Source organism: Artibeus jamaicensis, unplaced genomic scaffold (genome assembly GCF_021234435.1).
Source record: "Artibeus jamaicensis isolate MK-2021 breed Jamaican fruit bat unplaced genomic scaffold, CSHL_Jam_final contig_781, whole genome shotgun sequence".
NCBI lineage: Eukaryota > Metazoa > Chordata > Mammalia > Chiroptera > Phyllostomidae > Artibeus > Artibeus jamaicensis.
The window spans coordinates 119,827-143,062 of NW_026521968.1; the positions used below are offsets into that span (position 1 = coordinate 119,827).

General features: G+C 39.2%; 1 protein-coding gene across 1 annotated transcript in view; it reads left to right on the top strand.

Moving 5' to 3' along the window:
* The first annotated feature begins 244 nt into the window (after positions 1-244).
* FBXW10B (F-box and WD repeat domain containing 10B) overlaps positions 245-23,236 on the top strand; it is a 45,984-nt gene continuing 22,992 nt past the window's right edge. The window contains exons 1-8 of the mRNA XM_037165539.2: positions 245-934; positions 2,788-2,961; positions 4,106-4,306; positions 4,397-4,524; positions 5,310-5,432; positions 8,343-8,452; positions 9,991-10,191; positions 20,145-20,266. Coding sequence (XP_037021434.2) covers positions 433-934; positions 2,788-2,961; positions 4,106-4,306; positions 4,397-4,524; positions 5,310-5,432; positions 8,343-8,452; positions 9,991-10,191; positions 20,145-20,266 — 1,561 coding nt within the window. The 5' untranslated portion in view covers positions 245-432. The remainder of the gene's footprint in view (positions 935-2,787; positions 2,962-4,105; positions 4,307-4,396; positions 4,525-5,309; positions 5,433-8,342; positions 8,453-9,990; positions 10,192-20,144; positions 20,267-23,236) is intronic.

Here is a 23,236-nt window from a genome sequence, read left to right on the forward strand (position 1 = left end):
AACCATATTTGAATACTGTGTACTTAAAGTATGCTAATAAAGCATGGAGATGCAAATATATTTAAATTAAAAAAAATAAAATAAAAGTGGTCTATATATTACTTAAATTTGATTCACGCTATTGTTGTCCTAGAAATGAAGTGACCACCTCTTTCAGAATATACAGCAACTGCCTCCACATAAGCAGTGCCAGGTTTAGGAGATTTACGGTAGAGCCATGTTTCCTAGGAGGTCAGTACAAAAAGCCAGACTTCTACCGGCAGTTTCTGAGAGAGATAATCTTTCCATCCATGGTAGAGGTTAACTTTTTCTCTAGGAGATGTTTATAATAGAAAAGGCTCACTTGGGATATTTATCAGTTTCTTTTGTCCCTCTGCTGTTTAGTAGAATTGACTACAGACAAGGATAAAATGAACTGGTCAACTCAGGATCATGGCAAACCTGGAATCAAGGCTCAAGAATGCCCCCTATTTTTGTTGTGAGAAGGGAAATGATTCTGTCCCTGTGTGCCAGCGGTGTGACACACGGGTCTTGGCTCGGAGGATCTTCTTTACCAAAGAGTGGTTCAGAAGGATTGGGGAGATATCTCAGAGGAGGTTTCTAGTTAGCATCCTGGAACACTTAGATAGTTTATATTTGTTACACTATTTCCAGACTATCCTTCAGACCACACAGGGGAAGGATTTCATCTATAACAGGTCCAGGATCAACCTCAGCAAGGAGGGGAAAATCGTGAAGTCCTCCTTGAACCAGATGTTGGATAAAACAGTAGAACAGAAGATGAGAGAGATATTGTGCTGGTTTGGGACCACCACCCACAAGACTAAGGCAAAATATACACTGTTGCTGCTGCAGATGTGTGACCCCAAGTTACTACTCATGGCTGCTGCTGTCATCAGGGTCCTGTTTCAAAGAGAGCAGAACAATATTTCAGGTACACAGGCCATAGGGGGAGACTGGAGGGTCCCAGAGACCAGGGAGCCAGGCCCCAGAGACTGGAGGTGTGGACAAACTGAAGCAGATAGGGACTTCCCAGAAGGCAGGAAAGAGTTCTTTGTCCTGACACCCGATCCTGTTTACCAAAGGAGAAATTGCCGATTGTGACTTCCTTCTAGAAAATTGTCAAATGACAAATACAGAAGGTGTATAGACTTTTAACTGTCAAGCATTTAAAAATGGATTTCTTCATTCCTTTGACTCAGAAATGTCTATGTCCCTATTAAGGCTGTTGCAGTGCGAGAACAGTGGGCTAGAGATTTGACTGGCCTTGGGAAGGATGTAAAGGGAAAGCTATTGAATTGTCTTGGCCTTCACCTTTTACTACACAGAAACCAGGCAAACAGGCCAAAATTTAGGGCTTTTTCCCCAATTCACTCTACCATATTCCTTGCTTGCATATAAAGTTCAACTGTGGAGTTTTTCCAAAGCTGGAGAAAGCAAAAGGGCCAAGTAAGACAAGCACTGTATTTCTCACATTTTAGCTTGTATGTGAATCCCCGAGGGCTTATGAAATCCCAGATGGCTGGGCTTGCTCAGGCTTCCTGACTCAGCAGCTCCCAGCTGAGCTGTGTTAGTGTCTCTAACAGCTTGTTAGTGTCTCTAACAAACTCCCAGCTGATTCTGAGGTTGCTGGTTGGCACTTCACTTTGAGAGCCATGGATCTAGGGTATTGGTAAAAAGATCTTGGAAACGTTTAGCCTGCTCAATCAGGGAAGCAAAAACAAACAAACAACCCCCCCAAAAAACAACAACAACAACAAAACAGACAGGAGGCAAGAGATAGAAGATTCCACAAGGATCTAAGAGTGGAAGGTCCATTGTGGAGAGGTGCCGGTTAGGGGGGAGCAGGTAGGAGAAGGCTAAGGGAGGAGTGTCAGATGGAGGAGTTTCAGAGTCTGAGGTCCTGAAGGCTGAGCATTCTTAATGTCCATGAGACCTGATTTGTGGGTATAGTTGTAGACTAATGGAATCCCAAACAACTTTAAAGCTATATGACCTATGGGGCAATTGGATCCCAACGTATGCCGCTTGACTTCTTTGGTACATTAGAGAGGTAAAAAAACAATAATTTGAAATGAAGGGATGGTGAAAAAATTAGATACTACTACAAATAGATTAGAGGTCAGCCAGGCAAGCTCTTTAATGTTATAGATAAGGAAATCAAAGTTCAGGGAATCTGGATGACTTGAACCAGGCCATCCAGCAAGGGGACTGAGAACCAGGACTACCCTCCTGAGCATCTCCCACAGTGTAGTGCTGCTCCTCACCCTGGTGGGGCCAGACTATAGCAGGCCTGGCTTTCTCACACATACTCATTGTTCCATGGGTCTCTCTCAAAGGCCTTCATCATTCTCCACAGGAATAAGCTACTTACATTAGATTTGAGTCCATTTATAGGTTATACAGCTTCCTTCCTAAGGAAGAAAGAAAACGTTGAATTTTCTATTTTGACCAAAGAGTAGTTATGCATATCATTGAAGAAAATTAAGTCAGAGTTTCAGAAGAGCTGTCCATCTTCCAGCTCTTGTCCACAGCTCTCCCATGCTCTCTCCTGTATGGAGAGGTCTGATCAACTTTACACTGTAGGTGGGCTGGCAAAATCTATTTAGGGAGTTTCTGTGATTTTTGTGTAGAAATTCAGAAGCTCCAAAAGAAAACAGACATAACTGGCCTGGCCCATTTTGTGCAGAATTAAAAGATGCAAGTAGAAATTAAACCATTTACCTGTGTCTCTTTCTCCTCCACACACCTGCTTAAACAACCTTGTCTTGATCTTTTGTTTTTCAGGGCTTGATCAAGATTTCAACCATGTCTTCTTCCCTGAAAAAGACTACAACCATCAGTTTGATACTTCACATGTCTACTGGGCAGCCAGAAACAAGAACACATCCTTCCCTCTGTTCAAAATTTCAGGAAAAGAAAGTGCATTTGAAAAGGTTGGGAGGGAAGCATTGAATACTGGTAAGTCAGTTTGCAGTGAGAAAGTCAACAGATATGAGACTGGGAAGTCTCAATGAAGGTGGAAGGGCTGAGACAGCAATAGCATTTGGGGATGACAGCTTTGGGGAATTAACATTAATTTTTCACCTGTGGTGTGTTGGACCCGCTGATATTTGTTCCCTCATTTAATTGCACACCTGGAAAGGGAAGAAGCAAGGACAAAATCACTCAGTATGACCCAAAAGGCTGTGCTTTCACCTTTCCAGTGTTGTGCTGTTGAGGGACACCTGAAAACAGAAGTCAGAAAGGAAGCTGTTGTTGAGGGCTTCTTTGGAAGTCTCCCTCTGTCCCAGGCCACAGTCTCTTGTCTAGCCCCTGACCTGTGGCACAGTGGGCACCTCTAGAATTTAATCCACTCTTTTTTTAAAACTCAGGGGCTATTTTTTCAGCATTGGATTCCTTGAAGAGGAAATGAGTAGTGGTGAATTTGGATCCTGACCTTAAGGCCATCCTAAATTAGTTTTTGAAGCAGGATGTATACATGAAACAGTGAGAGGAAGCACAACACTCAGGTTCTAAAACATTTTCTCTATAGAAATGTCAAATTCTAAAAGTAGTTAGGACAGTATAATAACCATTCACATAACCATCACCTCGCTTCAATAATTAGCAGAAAAACAAAGAGCATTGCGTGATAGTTTGGATTTCTAACTTCTCTTGAAAGCTCAGATGGTCTGCGAGGTTGAGCTCTTCAATCTCCCATAGCAATTAGCTGCAGCTGAGTGACAACTGGCCCCTTCAGGTGGGAAGTGAACCCTTTATCATGTCCCATTGTCCCTTACTGTTCACATCACCCACTGCCCTATTTCACCCATGCCTCTCTTTTAAAATTGTTTAAAATACTTTCCTGTAAGGGTGATTTAAAGGAAATTCCAGACACCATGGCATTTCACCTGCACAGGGCAGGCTTTGAGGCTACAGACATATCCTTGAGCTGAGAAGGCTAAAAAGTACTCATATGTTTGGCTGGGGAGTTTCTATTTTCATTTTGGCAGGAAAAAATGACAAAACCCAGTAGCCTAAGAGCAGACTCTGATGAGCTCTACTGGCTTGGAGTTTCCACAGAGACAAATCAACCATGCATCTTTTTCTGGCTTCATTCTAGAGGGACAATGGAAGTGTTCGCTCCAGTGTATTTCTGAGATGAATAGGCTATTTCCCACAAAAGCAGACATGCGCAAGACTGGGTGCACCCCCTCTGATCTGTTGGTTGACCTGGATGCTGTCAGAGACATGTCTTCTGGAGTCAGCAAATACCAGGACTTCATCCGTTACCTGCCCATCCACCTCTCCAAGTATATTCTAAGTATGCTGAGCTGTACTGGAGTACTTCTCAAGAGCCCTCCCATTGCAACCCAGTTTGAAGTTTCCAATGGTTATCTTTTTATTCTCTCAGGTATGCTCGATAAAAGCAGCCTGAACAGATGCACCTCTGTGAGCCAGCACTGGGCTTCACTGGCGCAGCAAGTCAAGATAGACCTGTCCATGCACATGTTTATCCAGAATCAGATCATCTTACTGCAGGTACTTCCTGCCTGCAGGAGGGGTGGCCTGGAGACCTGTTTCCTCACTGAGGCTAGCCTGGCTGTGAGCCTTCCAGTCCACTTAGAAGACCTTTAGTGGGCCTCCTGCTCCTTCTTTTCTGCTTCATATGTTTCAGCAGTCATCTCCTTTTTGTGTGGACTCCCCATTAGCCACCATTTACTATACCACTGTCAGTGCACCCAGCAGGGACAATGTGTACAGAAACCTTTTAGGAAGAGAAAGGCAGAGCCTGGTGAACCTCACAAAGCAGGGAACCCTTCTCCATCCCCATACCAAGAGCTGCATTGTGGTTTATGCAACCAGAAAGCCATTAGTATGTTTCTGGGTCAGCCTGACATAGTACACAGATGTTTAAGAGGCTACAAAGTCTATTTTTAGGTTAAAACACAATCTTCTATGGTAGTAGCCATTTCTGGCATTTTTATTTGTACTTCTTGCCTGAAGCCTAACTTGAATCATGGATTCTTGGTAGCTGGGACTTTCCCAGTAGATATCAGTGAGAGAAGAGGGCAAGAGGCAAGCATGGTGAGGCTGGCTGCACTCTGAAAAGCTGGAAATGATTGGTCATGTCTTTCTGGTCTTGGTCCAGATTTTTGGCATCATTATCCCCTAATGCCAGTCTATGTACCTACTGCCCTACCTGGCCAGGCCCAGGCCTTCCTTAGCCAGAGCCTGACCATCTTTCATATTTGCTGAGCACTAGTTTCCCCTCAAGTTGGAAAATAGGAACCAAAAGTAGCCATTTTCTGTTTTTCACCTCCCAGGGGTCCTACACAAGAGGAATAGATCCTAATTATGCCAGCAAGCTTCATATCCCAGTTCCTAAAATAACAGATGATGGAAAGCGCATGCGTGTGAAAAATCAGAAATGGAAACTGAGAACAAAGGTGGGTTCTGATGACATCAGGACAAGTCACTGTGAGTGTTACACTTTTATTGGCCATTGAAGGCTGAAGTTCAGGCTCAGTCCTCACATAAGAGTGTAGGACATGGGAGGACATAGAATATAGCATATGAATGTAGAATACTCTGTTATGGATATAGAGTTACTCAAGAGGAGGTGACATTCCTTAAAGGAGACCAGAGTTCTGTGCTACATGTTCTTAAGTATGTCACTTCCTTTTATTAAGCCTTAAATGCTTCACCTGTTAAACAGGTGGGTTAATTTGGTTGTCCTCTCACTGTTTGCCCTTACTTCAAATCCCATGGTCATGTCCTACATCTGTGGCACCAAGTCACCTGGTGGGGCACTCAGAACCAGGAACATGTCAGTGATAGCTGGGCTTTTCCTCCACACCCAACAGTCCATGCATCTAGAAGCTGCCAGAGCCTTGGCCTTGGGATGAGAGGCCATGAGAGGAGGGCAGGGCCAGTCCAGAATGTCCAAGGTCCAGGATGAATTAAACTTTCTCACTTTTCACTTCCAGGTTCATTCTGACTCTGGGATGGAAGGGGAGAGTTACTCAACCACAGGCCTCACCACCAAATCTTGGGCAATATTGAAGAGTAGGTGGAAGACTCTGAACTCTATGATCTGCCTTTGAAGGCATAGTTAATTTCTAAAACCATTAGATTCCTGCTTCCTACTCTTTGCTCAAGAGCCTTCTATTTCGAAACTATTCAATGGGCCCCCAAAGAATACTTAATGAAGGGTGGTCATTAAGTACTGACTGTGGCTTCTAATAACAAAACTGTGCAGTATAAGCTATAATTGGAGAAATAGAAGTATCCAGAGAAACCATCTAGTTCATATGTCTGTAGAGGCCAGACAGATCCCATGAATGAGGGAGGTGGGCGGTGTGAATGGTAAAGGATGATGGGACTGTGATGAATTAGAGGGCTCACTTCTCATCTGGAGCTCAACCTCTCAGACCAACTGAGCTTTCAAAAGAAGTTATAAATCTGAGTTATTGTGCGACACTCTTTGCTTTTCTTAAATGCTGGCAACCAGTGAAAAAAACACTTAAAAATTATGCGGAGCCAAGGAAAACATTTGTTTACCTCATGGGACCAGAATTTTTTTTCATCTTTGAGTTGACCCATTCACTCAGAAAAATAAACTGAGGCACAGAGAGTTTCAGATTTGTAGCCAGTAAAGTGATAGAGAACAAGTTAAATGCCGACCTGCTCATTTCAAGACTGTTGCTCTGTTAAGTATAGTGAAACAAGCACACTTCTTCCTTTGGTGATGTGGCTATAATCATTTGACAAAAGATGACTACCAAGCAGTTTTTAATATTTTAAAAATGTATAATTTAAGAACAGAGAGAAACAGGTAACACAGGATGGAAACCAGAATAGAACACATGAAGCAGCAAGACTAAGAAGTTAAGGGGTCTGCTAGGTAAAGGTGGAGGTGAGTACTTCTGAGTAATGCTGATTGCAGTGGGTACTGAGCTCAGTGTGCCAGGCATGGTGTCAAGGGTAGGTATACATTCCATACTTTATCCCCATCATAGGTTGGGTAGAGAGCATCACTCCCAGTTTGTGGATGTGGAAATGAAGGCCATGATGTTAGGAAACTTGCCCAAGTTCTCATAGTGGGTCAGTGGCACAGCTGGAATTTGAACTCAGATCTTCTCAACGACTCTACCATGATGCTTCTAGACTCTTTAAACTGAATCGATGAGCAAGAGCCAAGAATTCCAGCCTGGGCAGTGGGAAGCCAGGGAAGTCTCTTTAAATTCAAGGCAGAATATCAGAGCTGCTTGCACTCTGGAGTGGAGAGACTTCTAGGTGGATATCACCACTTTGTAGGAGATTAAGACAGAGACTGAGCTGAGGAAAGCTGGTGTGCTAAAGAAGGGTCTACAAGCATGGAGGAAGTTAAGGTTTGGAAGGAGACTTAGGAAGAGATATGTCCAGGAGGACTCCAAGATGCAAACATGAGGGCGTGGACTTCTTTGCTTTCATAATAAACTTATTCTTTTTTTGTTTGTTTCTTGGTAGTATGATTATTATTTTCTTCTGTTGGAGGGTGAAGAGTATGGCTGGGAAGAAGAATGAAACTAGGAGTCCATTTGAGTCACCTATGGCAGATTTAGCATGCTTAGCATGCCATAGCTGCTCAGAAAGTGTGGGATTAAAGGCTGGAGGGAGGGAAAGAGGAAGGGAAGGAGGATGAAGGAAGGAAGAAAGGAAGGGAGGAAAGAACGAAGGGAGGAAGGAAGAATTGAAAAGGGAAAGCAAGCATTTCTGTTGAGATTTGATATATTGATTTCTCCTTTTTGAAGCTCAGATACCTCATCCATAAAATGATGAGACTACTTTGTGGGTAAATGATGTACTTAGTGAGGCCACAGTAAGGAGATATTAAGGTTGCAGATGCATGAAAACTTTTAAGTGCAAATGCATATAGTGTGTAGCAGTAATTTCACATATGGCCTGGGTTCCCACAATATACTTGAACTGTCAGATTCCTCAGTGTAAATGTGAAAGCCCCTCTTCTGTGAAGTAGTCGATCAAAGGGCACCTGTGACTTTAGTTATGAGCACACCATTTGTGAGCTCCTTTTTAGAAAAGTTGTGCTGCTATCAGGGACATTGAAAGTTCATGGAATAAGGACACACAGGAAACAGAAAGAGGTGGAAGAAGAATTAGGGCTCTGGACTCAACATTTTTTAACTCATAGATTACTTTAGTACTGGCTTGCTGGCCCCTCTGCATCAACACCATGGCAACAACCACAGTTTAATGAGGAAGAATCTCTGGGCCTTTGTGTCCTGACCAGGAGAGACTCTAGGTTGTGCGTGGGTAAAGTGGCTGCAATACTCTGACTCCAAGCATTTCTTTATTAGAATGACTACAACCTGTGGACAGCATACCAGAACCAGGAAACACAGCAGGTCCAGATGGAGGAGAGAAATGTCTTCTGTGGGACTTATAATATCCGTATTCTTTCTGACACGTAGGTACTAAGGTCTGAATCCATATCTTCAAAGACCCTGAATTACCCCCACTGGCATCTTAAAGTTCTCATGACCCTCGTTCACTTGGAAAGGCTCTAGCTCCAAACTAACATGAGAGTAGATGCTTGATTAGACAAGGCAAGAGTAGATTAGCAGTGTACAGTAGACACTTCCCCTTATAAATTTTGGGTATACTAGCCGAAACTTTTGCAAAATTTATATGCATAAAATATTTTTGAAATATCTTTATTGTTTTATTAGAATTTTAGAAGTAATATATTCTTAGTGGGAAAAAACCACCAAGTGCTGAAAAATGTATAGAGAAAAGCAAAGATCTATAATCTTGTCATCTAGAAATAACCACCATTAATATTGGTGTCTATTCTAGATTTTTTTGCATGCATTAACATATATTTTAAATAGAAATGAAGTTACTCTTTATATATTTCTGTAACCCACTCCAGCAAAACACTGTAGATATCTTTCCATGTTAAATATGAAAATGGTATTTATGATGACTGCATAGGGTGACATCATTTGGATTTGTTATAAGAAGACAAATCCAAATGATCAACTTTCTGCCATATTTTAGGCCTAGGACTTCACTCTCTGTTCATAAAGCTTGTGAAGACCACCCCTATTTTATTTTTTCTTTGAATGGTACTAACAAATTGCATCTTGACCAGTTCTTCAGGGAAAGAGAACAGAGTGGGAAAAGTTAAATTTGAGTTTTTATGAGTAGTATGGTGATAAGTATTCTTTAGAAGAGAGAATGACTTGTTGAACTCAAGATGTGACAGATGCAATGAGGACAAAATTGTTCATATTTAGAATGACAATATATCCCACTTTACTGAAACATTCCTGCTTTACTTGGTGATCCTGGAGTAATTAATGTGTACCCTTTCACAATAAAAATGTTTGAACAATAAATCATTTAGTCATCCTGCTCATATTTTGTCTATTTCTTAATAATATAATTACTGGAAAATTAACACAACTCACCCTGTTTTATTGGACTGCAAGCTATTTGAAGGCAAGGTCCACATCTTACTTATCTTTGTATTTCCCTTGGTTCCTGTAAGCACAGGACTTTGAATTTAATATGTGGTCATTGGATACTGGTTTAAAAAATAGAAAGAAAGAAAGAGTGGTATGTACCATGGGTATAGGGATTTCCAGCTGTGTTCCTCTGAGGTTTTCCATGATAAAATTTTCTGTGGTCAAATAAGTTTGGGAAATGTTGCTCACTCTGTTCTGTCTTGGGGATCTATCATACATTAATTAGCAGAAGTTTTTTAGTGGGTTGCCTTTTGTCTCTAGGTTTTAAATTTACTCAAAATTGATTTTTTATTATGGTATGAGGCAGGGCTCTATCAGGGTCTGTTAATAGGCAGGGCTTTGTCTTCTATTAGTTTCTGAGTTGGAAGGCCTTGAGTTTTCTGTTTTATCTGCTGTGAAAGCCACCATGCTAAGTGAGTTCCAGGCAGGGCACTAACTTTTTTTCACAGACCACCCTTTTCCCCTGGCAACTCAGGTGGGACAGAAACAGAATCATCCACTATTCTGGGGGAGATTTGGTAGCTGTGTCATCCAATCGGAAGATCCAGCTCCTGGACATCCTACAAGTGAAGGAGGTACCCATTGCGTTCCGGGGCCACGCTGGCAGCGTCCGTGCTCTGTTCTTGTGTGAGCAGGAGAATTTCCTCCTGAGCGGCAGTTATGACCTGAGTATCAGGTGAGTGGTTCAAGGAGTCTATGGTTTCCTCACCCTGCCCAGCATCAGAAGCCACCTGGTGGAAGAAACACGCACACTTTTTTTTTCATATTTACTAGCAAGCTATCCTACCTAATACTAACTTCTAGAATAACCCACATTTTTCTTTTTTGTCAAGGTAAAAACCAAAAATTTGTATATCATTTAACATTTGAATGAAATAGATTTATAACAATTATTGGATCTATTTTCTAGTTGAAGACTGAATCAAAAGGTATCTTTTTTTTTTTAAAGATTTTATATATTTATCTTTAGAGGGGAAGGGAAGGAGAGAGGGAGAGAAACATCAATGTGTGGTTGCCTTTCATGCATCCCCTGCTGGGAACTGGCCTGCAGGGAACCGGCCTGCAACCCGGGTATGTGCCGTGACTGGGAATCGAACCACGATTATCTGGTTCGCACAAAAGGTATCTTTTTAGCATTCTGTAGATGAAGGAAAAATTTATATTTGTTTTCAGATTCCTTCAGGGGAAAGTAGTTTTTGTAGGTATGAAATATAAGGTAGAAGCAAAATAATGTTTGAAGTGTACATGTACCTTTATCTTTAAAGAATATAATAAACAACTATGTACTTATTACTCAGGCAAAAAAATAACACATTATCATTTTCCAAGTCTTACTATGTGCCTTTCCCTTATTGCTTCTTTCTTCTCCCAACTAGAGGTAATGTTATTCCAAATTTTATACTAATTATTCCTTTGTATTTTATAGATTTTAAAATAATTTTTCTTTTTATACATCTCCAAATTTATATATTATGTTTGTCCATTCTTTAACTTAACATAAATGGAACTGTGTTTTAAATGTTCATGTGGACTTGATTCTTGCACTGAATTATGATGTTGGGATTCATCCATATGATGTAGGTAGCAGTACTTAATTTATTTTCACTGAGACACAGCATTTTATTGAATTAATGTATTTTAACTCATTTATTTATTCCTTTGTTAATGGATATGTGTGTTATTTCTAGTTTTTTTTTAATTGTTTCAAGGAGTGCTGCCATAGATGTTCTTGGATTTGTCTCTGGGTGCCTGTGTATATAAGTTTTTAGAAAAACATTGACATTTTAGTTTGACATAAAATGTTATTGACATAACATTTTAGTTTTAGGTATACAGCACAATGCTTTGACATATGTATATATTGCAAATGATTACCACAATAAGTGTAGTTATATCCATTACCACACATAGTTACACTTTTTTGTTGTTGTGATGAGAACTTTCAAGATCTCTCTTAGCAACTTTCACATATATGACATAGTCTTGTTAATTGTAGTGTGGATTTTTTAAAGGTATATTCTTAGTAGTGGAATTTCTAAGTAGGAGTATTAAATTATTTACCAAAATGCTTGTATTTATTTACAAAACCATGGGCAGAGTATGAGAACCCCTTCTTATAAATCCTCAACAGTATTGGCAGTGTTAAACATTTTTGCCGATGCGATGGGTATTCCATAAATCCTCATTGTAGTTTCAATTTTCACTTTCTTGATTACTAATGAGGTTGAACCCTTTGCCATATGTGTATTAGTCAGGGTAATATGTATATATACACACATATATAAATTACAGTGAAGTAGATCATGAGATTATGGAGTTCTGAAAAAATGGCATCTGTGGGTAGTATGGGAGAGGAACCCTGCCAGCTGCCCTTTCAGTTCTCCCCCTAAAGCCATAGGACCTAATCTCTTCTTGAAGGACTCGTGCTCACTGTGAGCCATGCCCCCTCTGCTGGAGCCTGGGGTTAGTGGTTGTGAACAAGATTTTGTTTGTTGGCCCTTTGAGAGCATGTCTTTTTTTTTTGGCAAACTCTCATCTCTTCCTGGTAGACAGAATCCCTGCTGATTTTCACAGCCAAATATTATGTGGGCTCCTCTTCCTGGCAATGGTGCTGTGGGCCAAAGAGCCTGGCATGGGGTTGAGACACCATGTTCCTAAGGTGAAACTTTTGCAACTGAGATATTCTTCCCGATTCCCAGCTGCCAAACATGGGTGCAGTGTTAGCTCTTTTTTCATTTATGCCCTTCCTGCCAATCTCCATGTGCCTTCTTCTGTATATCATTAGTTACAAGACTTCCGTTACCTTGTGATCAGTTGGTTATTCAGGTTGATTGTTTTATATGTTAGTTGTAATTCCATTCTGGTTTTGGGAGGAGGCGAGTGTAACTTCCACCTACTTCCCCACTATCTTGGATCTCCTAAAAATTCTTAACATCAATGTAAAAAAATATCAGTTTATCAAGTTTTTTCTTTTTTTGGTCTTGTGTCTATGATTCTTCCCAACTCTAGGTGACAAGGTTATTATTAAACATTTTTCTATTAACTTTATATTTAGGTTCTTCACTCTATTTTCAGTCAGATTTCATATGTAGTATTCAAAATTTCAGGTAGAATTTCTACTTTATTTATTTATTTTTAAGCAAATTGAGCAGTTTCCCCCACAGCAACTATTAAATAACCTGAAATTCCCCCCATTGATTTATGGTGTCATTTTTTCACATGTTAATTTCCTATATGTAGGAATTTATGTAGACATCTAAGAATGTCTTGGTGAGCTCTCTATTCTAGACCATTGGTTTGTTTTCTTTCTTTTTTTGTATCTATTTTTTTTTAATTTTAAAGATAATGTCTATAGAGCAGTTTTAGGTTCACAGCAGATTTTAGGGGAAGGTACTAAGATTCTCTGTATGTTCCTCGCCATCATGCAGGAATGGACTTCCCTGTTATCAACAGCCTCAAGCAGAGTTGTGCGTTTTGTAATCACCCAAAGTTCATAGTTTACCTTAGGGTTTACTGTTGGTGTGGTATATTCCATGAATTTTGATGAATATATAATGACTTGTATCCATCATTGTAGTATCATACAGAGTATTTTTACTTCCCTAAAAATCCTTTATGATCTACCTATTTATCCTTCCTTCTTTCCCCAATACCTAGAAACAACTGATATTTTAAATCTCCATAGCTTTCCTATTCCAGATTATTCAATAGTTGGAACCATATAGTATGTAGCCTTTTTAGATTTGTCTCTTTCACCTAGTAATACACATTTAAGGTTCCTCAATGTCTTTTCATGGCTTGATATACAATATCCCTTTCACACTGAATAATATTCCATTGTCTGGATGTACCACAGTTTGTTTATTCATTCTCTACTGCAGGACATCTTGATTGCATCTGAGTTTAGGCAATTATGAATAACACTGCTATATATATCTCTGTGTAGGTGTCTGTATGGATATAAGTTGTAAACTCCTATGAGTAAATACTAAGCAGCATGACTACTGGATCATGTGGTAAAAGCATGTTTAGTTTCATAAGAAACCACCAAGTGTCTTCCAATGTGGCTGTCTCATTCTGCAGCTCCATCAGTGACAGATGAGAATTCCTATTGCTTCACATCCTCACTGGCATTTGGTGTTGTCAGTATTCTGGATTTGGGTTATTCTAACAGGTTCGTAGTGGTATCTCATTGTTTTTTTTAATTTGTATTTCCCTGATTGCCTATGATGTGGAACATCATTTCATGATTTCATTTGCCAATCATATATTTTCTTTGATGAAGTATCTGTTAAGATTTTTGATTCATTGTTTGAATTACTTGTTTCTTTATTGTTGAGTTTTAAGAGTTTTTATATATTGTGAATAATACTCCTTGACCAGATGTGGTTTTTGCAAATATTTTCTTTCTGTTTATGGCTTGTCTTTTTATTTTCTTGATATTATCTTATGCAAAGCAGACATTTTTTAATTTTAATAAAGTACATACTATCAAATTCTTTCATTGGTCATATCTTTGTTGTCGTACCTAAAAAGTCATTGTCATGCACAACATTATCTAGTGTTCTCCTATGCTATCTTTTTAGAAGTATTATAGTTTGTGGTTTTACATTTAAGTTTATGATCATTTCAAGTTAGTTCTGCTGTAAGATGAAGTGTGTAAGGTCTGTGTCTAAATTCAATTTTTAGCATTTGGATGTCCAGTTGTTCCAGCATCTTTATTGAAAAGACTATTGTAGTTCCATTGAGTAACCTTTGCAATCAGTTGATTATGTTTATGGGGATCTCTTTCTGGGCTCTCTATTCTTTTCCATTGATGTACTTATTTTTTTTCACCAATACCACAGTGTCTTAAATTATGGTAGTTTTCTAGTAAATCTTTTTTAAAAATAATTTTTAATTTTTCAATTATGGTTGATGTACCCTATTGTAGTAGTTTCAGGTGTTTAACCTAGTGACTAAACACTTACATACCTTATGAAGAGATCACCCTAATAAATCTAGTACCCATGTGACACCATACATAGTTATTATAATATTATTGATTATATTCCCTATGCTGTATTTTACATCCTCATGACTATTCTGTAACTACCAGTTTGTGCTTCTTAATTTCTTTAACTTTTCTCATCCATTCCCCAACCACTTTCCATCTGGCAACCACTGAAATATTCACTGTATCTATGAGTCTGTTTCTGTTATGTTTGTTTATTTTTTAAATTCCACATATATGTGAATCATCTGGCATTTTTCTTCCTCTGTCTGACTTATTTCACCTAGCATAATACCTGCTAGATTCATTCATGTTGTTGCAGATGGCAATATTTCATTTCTTTTTTATGGTTGTATCTCTGTATATGTGCACCACTTCTATGTCCATTTGTCTATTGATGAACACTTAGTTTATCTTGGCTACTCTAAATAATGCTGCAGTGAAATTATGCATGTATATGTCTTTTTTATTTAGTCTTTTGAATTTCTTCAGATAAATACCCAGAAGTGAAATTGCTGGGTTCTTCTTTGTCTCTCCTCCAATTATAGCCTTTTTTAAAGTCTATTTTGTCTGGTATAAGTATTGCTACCCCAGGTTTGTGTGTGTGTGTGTGTGTGTGTGTGTGTATGTGTGTGTGTTTGTTTCCATTTTTATCAAATATCTTTTTCTATCCCTTTACTTTCAGTCTGTGTTTTTTCCTCCAATCTGAAGTGAGTCTTTTGTAGACAGTATATGAAAGGGTCTTGTTTTGTTATTCATTCAGCCACCATGTATCTTTTGACTGAAGAAGTTAATTCATTTACATTTAAAGTAATTGTTGATAGATATGTATTTATTGCCATTTTATTATTCATGTTTTTTACTTCTTTTTCTTTTTTTTTTCTCCTCCTACTTTTTTTCTAAGAAGATTCTTTAAAATTCCCTGTAGTGCTGGTTTGGTGATGATTAGCTCTTTTAGCTATTTCTTATCTAGGAAGCTCTTTATCTGCCCTTTAATTCTAAATAATAGCTTTGCTGGGCACAGTAATCTTGGTTGTAGGTCCTTGCTTTTTATCACTTTGAATATTTTCTACCAATCTGGCCTGCAAAGTTTCTATTGAGAAATCAGCTGGCAGTAGTTAACTAACTGCTTTTCAGATTCTCTCTTTGTCTTTAACCTTATGCATTTTAATTATGATGTGTCTTGGTGATGGCCTATGTGGGTTCATCTTGTTTGGGATTCTCTGCACTTCCTGGACTTGAATTTTTTATCATTTTTTCAAATAGGCTTTCAATTTCTTGCTCTCTCTCTTCTCCTTCTAGCTCTCCCATGATGTGAATGTTGGTTCACTTCAACTTGTCTCAGAGGCTCCTTAAACTCTCTTCATTTTTTAAATTTTTTCCTTTTTGTTGTTTTTGTTGGATGTTTTCTGTTTCCTTAACTTCCAAATCACTGATTTGATTCTCTGCTTCATCTATTCTACCGTTGATCCCCTATAATGTATTCTTCATTTCCTTTATTGTACTCTTCATTTCTAACTGGTTCTTTTCACGCTTTCTATTTCCATTTTTATGTTTGCTATGTGTTTTTTAAGTACTCATTAAGCTCATCTACTCTACCCATAAGTTCATTGAGCATTCTTGTAACCAGTGTTTTTGACTCTGCATTGGATAGATTGCTTATCTCCATTTTGTTTAGCTCTTTTTCTGGAGTTTTTTTCTGTTCTTTCATTTAGGACACTTTTCTTTGTCTCCTCACTTTGATTGCTTCCTTGTGTTTGTTTCTATGTTTTAGGTAGAGCTGCTATGTCTCCCAATCTTGGTAGAGTGGCCTAATGTAGTAGGTGTTCTGTAGGGCTTAGTGGTGCAGCCCCCTTGGTGACCTGAGATGGGTACTCTAGGTGCACCCTCTCTATGGGCCATGTACACCCTCTTGTTGTAGTTAAGTTTTGATTGCTGTTGGCATGTCAACAGAAGAGATTAACCTCAGGCCAATCTACTGTGAGGACTGACTGTGACTGTGGAGGATCTGCTATGCAGAGGCTGACTCCATGTGTTACAGAAAACAACTCAGCCGCTTTTGGGTGTACAGAGTGGAAGTTTATTTTATGTGCGTGGACCCAGAGGAGTCAGTTTCCAAATTCTGGGCACTCAGCAGTGGGGGAGCAGTTATTTTTATAGAGCAAGGGAGGGCCTGTCCTTTGGACGCTTACTTCTAGCGTGAAAGCAGGAGGCAGTTACAGAAGCAGAAAGCAGAGCGTTATCTCTGGCATGTAAGCGATAAGTAGTCCAGAGATGCCAAAAGAGGCTTTTGTGCTCTTTGGGCCAAAACAAGCCACCAGGCTGCAAAAACAACTGGGCTGCAAAAACAAATCACTCTCTAGTCACTGTGTTGTGTCTCAAAATAGCTATCAATTTCTCCCAACACATGGAGCAAGATTCATGAGTGTGTCTTGAGTGTGCCACTAGTAAAAGTTGTTGATTGTTGTTAAGGCATGGTCTGAGGCTGTCTATCAGGTTCACTGTCTCTGAAGCCTCCTAGGAGGTTCAGGCCAAGGTCAGCCAATGGCTGTGCCCAGACCAAGACCACCCTGCCTGAGTCACAAAGCAATGTGAACTTGGCTGGTACTTGTGCTAGGCTTAGAGGTGCCTGGGAGAGGGAAAGCTGTGAACCAAGGCCTCCTACTGCTAGTGACAACCTGGTGCCATTTAAAAAAAGGTATGGGGTGCCCTGGGTTCACATGTTTCTTTTTTGAGAGATTTTAGAAAAGTCCACAGCATTGGCTAACACAGGCCATTTGTATGGAGAATCCCCTGGAAATGGCTCGGGTGGGTCTATAATATAGGTGGGGCATGGTTCTAGGGAATCACTAGGGAGGGGTGAGCAGTATTTGCCAGGCTGATGGAGATTCAGATATGGTGCTTCCTACTAGCTGTGTGGGGGTGAAGACTCAGCAAAGGAACAATGGCCTCTGTTAGCACTTCTGTCTGGAAGAAAGCTGTCCCTCTATCCCTCATCCTAATGGCAGACAATGTAGTTCTTCTTGGTCTGTCCTAGGCCCCATTTGAGCTTCTTCCCCAGTGCTGGAGCTCAGAGTGAGTGAGACCAAGTATGTCCATGCATGAAACCTTTAAGAGGAACGCCTGAGACTCTGGAAGCCCTCTGTCTCACTCAGTCACAATCCACACTGGTTTTTACCACCAGAAGTTATGGGGACCTGTCTTTTGGTCACTGAAACAATAGCCTTAAGGGCCTGGTGGGGACCTGAGAACCCTCCTTGGGAACAGTTGTGATATGGATTTTTCTTTATATTCTCAGTTATAGGACTTCCATTTAGCTGGGTTTTAATCAGTTTTGAGTGATGATTGTTCTGTAGTTTAATTGTAATTTTAATGTGGTTGTGGGAGTGACCCTGCCACCTTGACCAGAAGCCCTACTTTATAGTAAGTCTTTAAATTGGATAGTGTCATTTCTCCAACTTTGTTTCCTCCTTTGGTATTGTGTTGGCAGTTTATATGCAAAGGCATCTGAGTCTGATGCCTTTGCATATAAACTTTAGCATAAATTTGTCTATATCCAGAGAATAACTTGCTGGGATTTTGATTTGGCCCACTTTGATTTTCAATTTTTTATTTATTTATAATTATGCATTTGGAGAATATTTTCATATCATGTTTCAGGTAATATAGCTTAGCTATGGTATATATATTTTGAATTATTAGTGTAAGTTTATTGACTCAAGAAAACCTAACTAGTCTTGACTGGGGTTGCATTGCATTGAATTTATAGACTGCTTGTATTTTCTTAAAACTGAAAATTAAAAAAAGGCTTTTGTATTCTTATTTAATACCTAAAGCTTTATACTTTTATTGCTATTGTGGATGGTATCTTTTTTCATATGAATATTGCTGGTGTGGAGGAATGATATCAATTTCCATAGTTTGATTTTGTGACTTAGCAACCTTGATAACTTTCCTTATTAACTCTAAAAGTATGTGTGTTGAGTTGGTTTGTCTATGTAGATGATCTTATCAACTGGAAATAATGACAATATATTATGTTCTTTTTTAATAATTATACTATTTTTTCTTTTTTCTTTCATTCTAACTTTGTCTGGGCTTCATAGGAAAGCAGTAGCCGTGAGTGTGGCCCCCTGAGTCTTGTTCTCCTGTTTGAAGGGTGTACATCTAAAACAGGAGTGTCAGTTTCAACTCCTTAATAGTTAAGACGACATTTACACAGTCCTAAAATTTTTTCAGCCCTTTGAAGGCAACTGCGATGCTGATGTGGTCCCTGGTGAAAATGAGTGACACTCTTGATCTAAAGTTTCTCTATTAAGCTTATGCTTGCAGTTATGACTTGGTTTATAAGTTTACTAAATCAAGTAATTTGCTTTTATTCCTGTTACTCTACAATTGTTATCAAGTATATTTTATGCATAAATTAAGAAAAACAATGGGGCCTAATGGTCGGCGATGTTGCTAGAAACAATAATTCAAAACATGCTTTTGTTCAGACTACAGGGACATAGTTAAACACATTGTGAACACATAGTAGGCTCTGAAAAACAGGTAAGGCCATAGCACATTTGGTAACATTAGAAGGGAAAGCTTAACACATTCAAAGAATGTGTTGTAATTAATTATTATATTATTATTATTAATCATTTATTATTTGCCAAATCTAATAAGTCAATGAAGTAAATAACATTATTGCTACCAGTTTCAGCTGAGAAACCTGAGGAACAGAGTGGTTCAGTAGTTTATCCAAGATCATACAACTAGGCAGTGCTGGGCTTGGAGTTGGATTTTGGGCATCCCAGCTTCAGGGTCTGCTACCTAAACATTACATTTTGCTCTGTCACAGAAGCAATCTGCCTGAGGTGGAGATCTGTCATAATGAGAGCTGAGACCTCAGGCAAGTTTGTTTATTAAAAAAACAGTGTGACTCACACATGTTTCCATATATCTCTTAGATATGCTTTCAGAAATATTCATAAAATATTTTAGATCTAAGTGGCTGTGGTAAATTGTTCTGTTCTTGTTTGAAGATCAGCTCTACCATCCAATCAATACTATCAACTCTAGGCCTGGTGGTCACTCTCAGGACCCTGTTACCTAATGCCAACTAACATTTACCAAGCATTTTCTACACATTGGTCCTGTTCTAATGTCACATACCTTAATGCAGGGTTTCTCAATGTCAGCGCTATTGATGTTTAGGGCTGGAATATTCTTTCCATGGAGACAGTCCTGTGCATATTCAACAGCATCCTTGAACTCTACACACTAGATACTAGAAGCACCTTTGTCCTTACTTGTGACAACCAAAAATATCTCAGACAGTGTCCAATGTTCCCTGGAGTGGAAATCACTGCATTCATATATTTAATTCTTCACAAAAATCCTATGTGGTAACTACCATTATTATCATTTCTGTGTTGTCATCGAGGAGATGAAGCTGACACAGAAATTAAGTAACTTTCCCAAAGTTACACCTAATAAGTTCTACAACTGAGATTCAAATTGGGCCTCTGAGCTTCACCAGGAAACTGTTGTGCCTTCCAACTGTTTCTTGATCTACAATAACCCTCTACAGTATGATCCCTTGGGTGCTCAGAAAATCTCAAAAAAATTTTTTGGCTTAATTCCTGCAGATACTGGGATCTAAAAAGTGGGGCTTGCGTACGAATCTTCAATGGCCACCAGGGGACAGTCACGTGCATGGATTTATATAAGAACAGGCTTGTATCTGGAGCAAGAGATTGCCAGGTAAAAGGTGAGAAAGAAATACCCTAAACTTTCAAAGAAGTTTTCCCCCAATCCATTGGTTGTCAAAATACATATTTTTCTCATTTCTTGAGGCATCATATTTACTCTTATTCATCCATCTGTTCATCCATTTATCTATTGATTATTCCTTTGACAACTGTTGGTTGCCTACCTACAATATGCTAGATACTGTGCTAAGTGTTAAGGGAAAAATGAGTATAATATTGCTCTTGCAATATGGCTTTTTATTTCCTCAAGAAGCTCATCATCTCATAGTGAAAATACATTGTGTATATAGTGGAGGATATAATAAGTATGTGAATAATAACAACTGCCATTTATTGAGTACTAACTTTGTGACTGCGATAAGTGCTTTATGTGTATTATCTTATTTAACCCTCATGAGAACACTATGGGGTGGTACAGAAGAGGGATCCAAACTCAGAGAGAAAAATAACTTGCCCTCAATTGAATCTACTAAGTGGTAGAGTGGGGATTTGAACCCAGGGCTATCTGACTCTAAATTATAATTGGCTCCTAATGAACATGCAGAAGATAAGGGACTGCAGAAGATAAGGGACCACAGAAGTAAGAGCAAGAGGTACAGCACCACACACAGGAAGCTGTTTGAGTGTGATCTTGAGAATAAGGAGATCTACAGGCAGAGGAATAGTGGAGGGCATTCCAAGCCAAAGGAACATCACAGACAAACTCACAGATGATTAAAGAAAACTGTGTGTTCCCTTTGCTTGGTATGGTGAGTGTGGTGTTGAAGATTAGGCTATTAAGTTGCCTGTGGCCAGGTTATTAAGGGCCTTCTACATCATGGTAGAAAATTGAACTTTATAGGACATGGGAAGCTCTTACATGAATTTTAAGCTGAGTATTGACATAATCAAATGTGTCTTTGAGACAGATAACTCAAATGATAGTGTGGAAGAAAGATTTGGAGAGCAGTGACTATGTGGAGACTGAGGAAAGTCTACTCAGCCTATAGAACTGTGATGTTTTTATATTGATGCTATTGGAGATAAGACAAGTGTGAAGAAATGCAGATGGATGCATGTTTATATCAGATGGCATAGAACTTTCCCTGAAGGGAGAGTTCTAGAGGGAGAGTTGGCAGGACTTCACCACCAATACGATATGAAAAGTGAGAAAGATGGAAGGCAAATGATGAGGCTGGACTTTCAAACTCAGGCCACTGGGGATCTGGAAATAGGAACTAGGGTGGAATAGAAGGGTGAGGTGAGGAATGGAGGAGAAGGTAATAGTTTCAATTTTGGACATGGTGAGTGTAGAAGAAAGAACAATGGCTAACCAGAGATCTGCATACCTTAATCCTTGGAACCTATGACTATGTTACCTTGCATGGTGAGAGGGACTTTGCAGATGTGACTAAGTTAAGGAATTTTATTTTATTTTTAATATATTTTATTGATTATGCTATTACAGTTGTCCCATTTTTTCTCCCCTTATTTTCCTCAGCCCTGTACCCACCCTCGCACCAGCATTCCCCCACTTTAGTTCATGTCTATGGGTCATACATATAAGTTCTTTGGCTTCTCCATTTCCCATACTAGTCTTAACCCCCCCCCCCATTTGTAGCTACCATTTATGCTTCTTATTCTCTGTATCTTTTCCCCCATTTTCCTCCCTCCACCTCCCCACTGATAACCCTCCATGTGATCTCTATTTCTGTAAATCTGTTCCTGTTCTCAACTTGCTTAGTTAGTTTTTGGTTTTGTTTTTGTTTGTTTTCTTGGTTGGGTTGTTGATAGCTGTGAGTTTGTTGTCATTTTACTGTTTGTATTTTTTATCTTCTTTTTCTTAGATAAGTCTCTTTAACATTTCACGTAATAAGGGCTGGGGGATGATGAACTCCTTTAACTTGACCTTACCTGGGAAACACTTTATCTTGCTTCCCATTCTAAATGATAGCTTTGCTGGATAGAGTCATTTTGGATGTAGGTCCTTGCCTTTCATGACTTGGAATACTTCTTTCCAGCCCCTTCTTGCCTACAAGGTTTCTTTTGAGAAATCAGCTAGTAGTCTTATATGAACTCCTCTGAAGATAACTGTCTCTTTTCCTCTTGCTGCTTTTAAGATTCTCTCCTTCTCTTTAATCTTGGATAATGTAATTATGATGTGCCTTGGTGGTGCTTCCTTTGATCCAACTTCTTTGGGACTCTCTGAACTTCCTAGACTTCCTGGAAGTCTATTTCCTTTGCCAGATTGGGAAAGTTCTCCTTCATTTCTTTTTCAAATAAGTTTTCAGTTTGTTACTCTTCCTCTTCTCCTTCTGGTACCCCTATGGTTCAGATGTTGGAGCATTTAAAGTTGTCCCAAAGGTTCCTAAGACTCTCCTTATTTTTGTGAATTCTTGTTCCTTCATTCTGTTCTGGTTGAATGTTTATTTCTTCCTTCACCAAACTGTTGATTTGAGTCTGTTGGTTTCCTATGCATTTTCCTTTATTTCACTTTTCATAGCCTTTACTCTTTCTTCTATTTTGTGACCATACACAATAATTTCTATGTGCATTCTGATTACCAATGTTTGGAACTCTGCATCTGATAGGTTGACTATCTCTTTATTGCTTAGTTGTATTTTTTCTGGAGCTGTGTTGCAGCCCTTCAAGGCTGGGCAGGTTCATGGTATTTGTGCAGATGGAAAATATTCATGGAGCCACTGGGATATCTGGCATGCCTTTATTCATGGGTGAGTGAGCCATACATGCTGCAAAGCTGCATGTCTATCTGCATGTCTCTGCATAGCACATGTCATGGCCCTTGCTCCCCATCATGGCACCCATTGTGGCACCTGTCTTGTTAAGTGTCTCTCATCATCACCCCCAGCAAGGAGTCCCTACCTGTTCAAGTACTAGTGGGGAACAAAGCCAGAAAACTAACATAAAACTTAACATAACATAACATAACATAACATAACATAACAACAACATAACATAACATAACAACT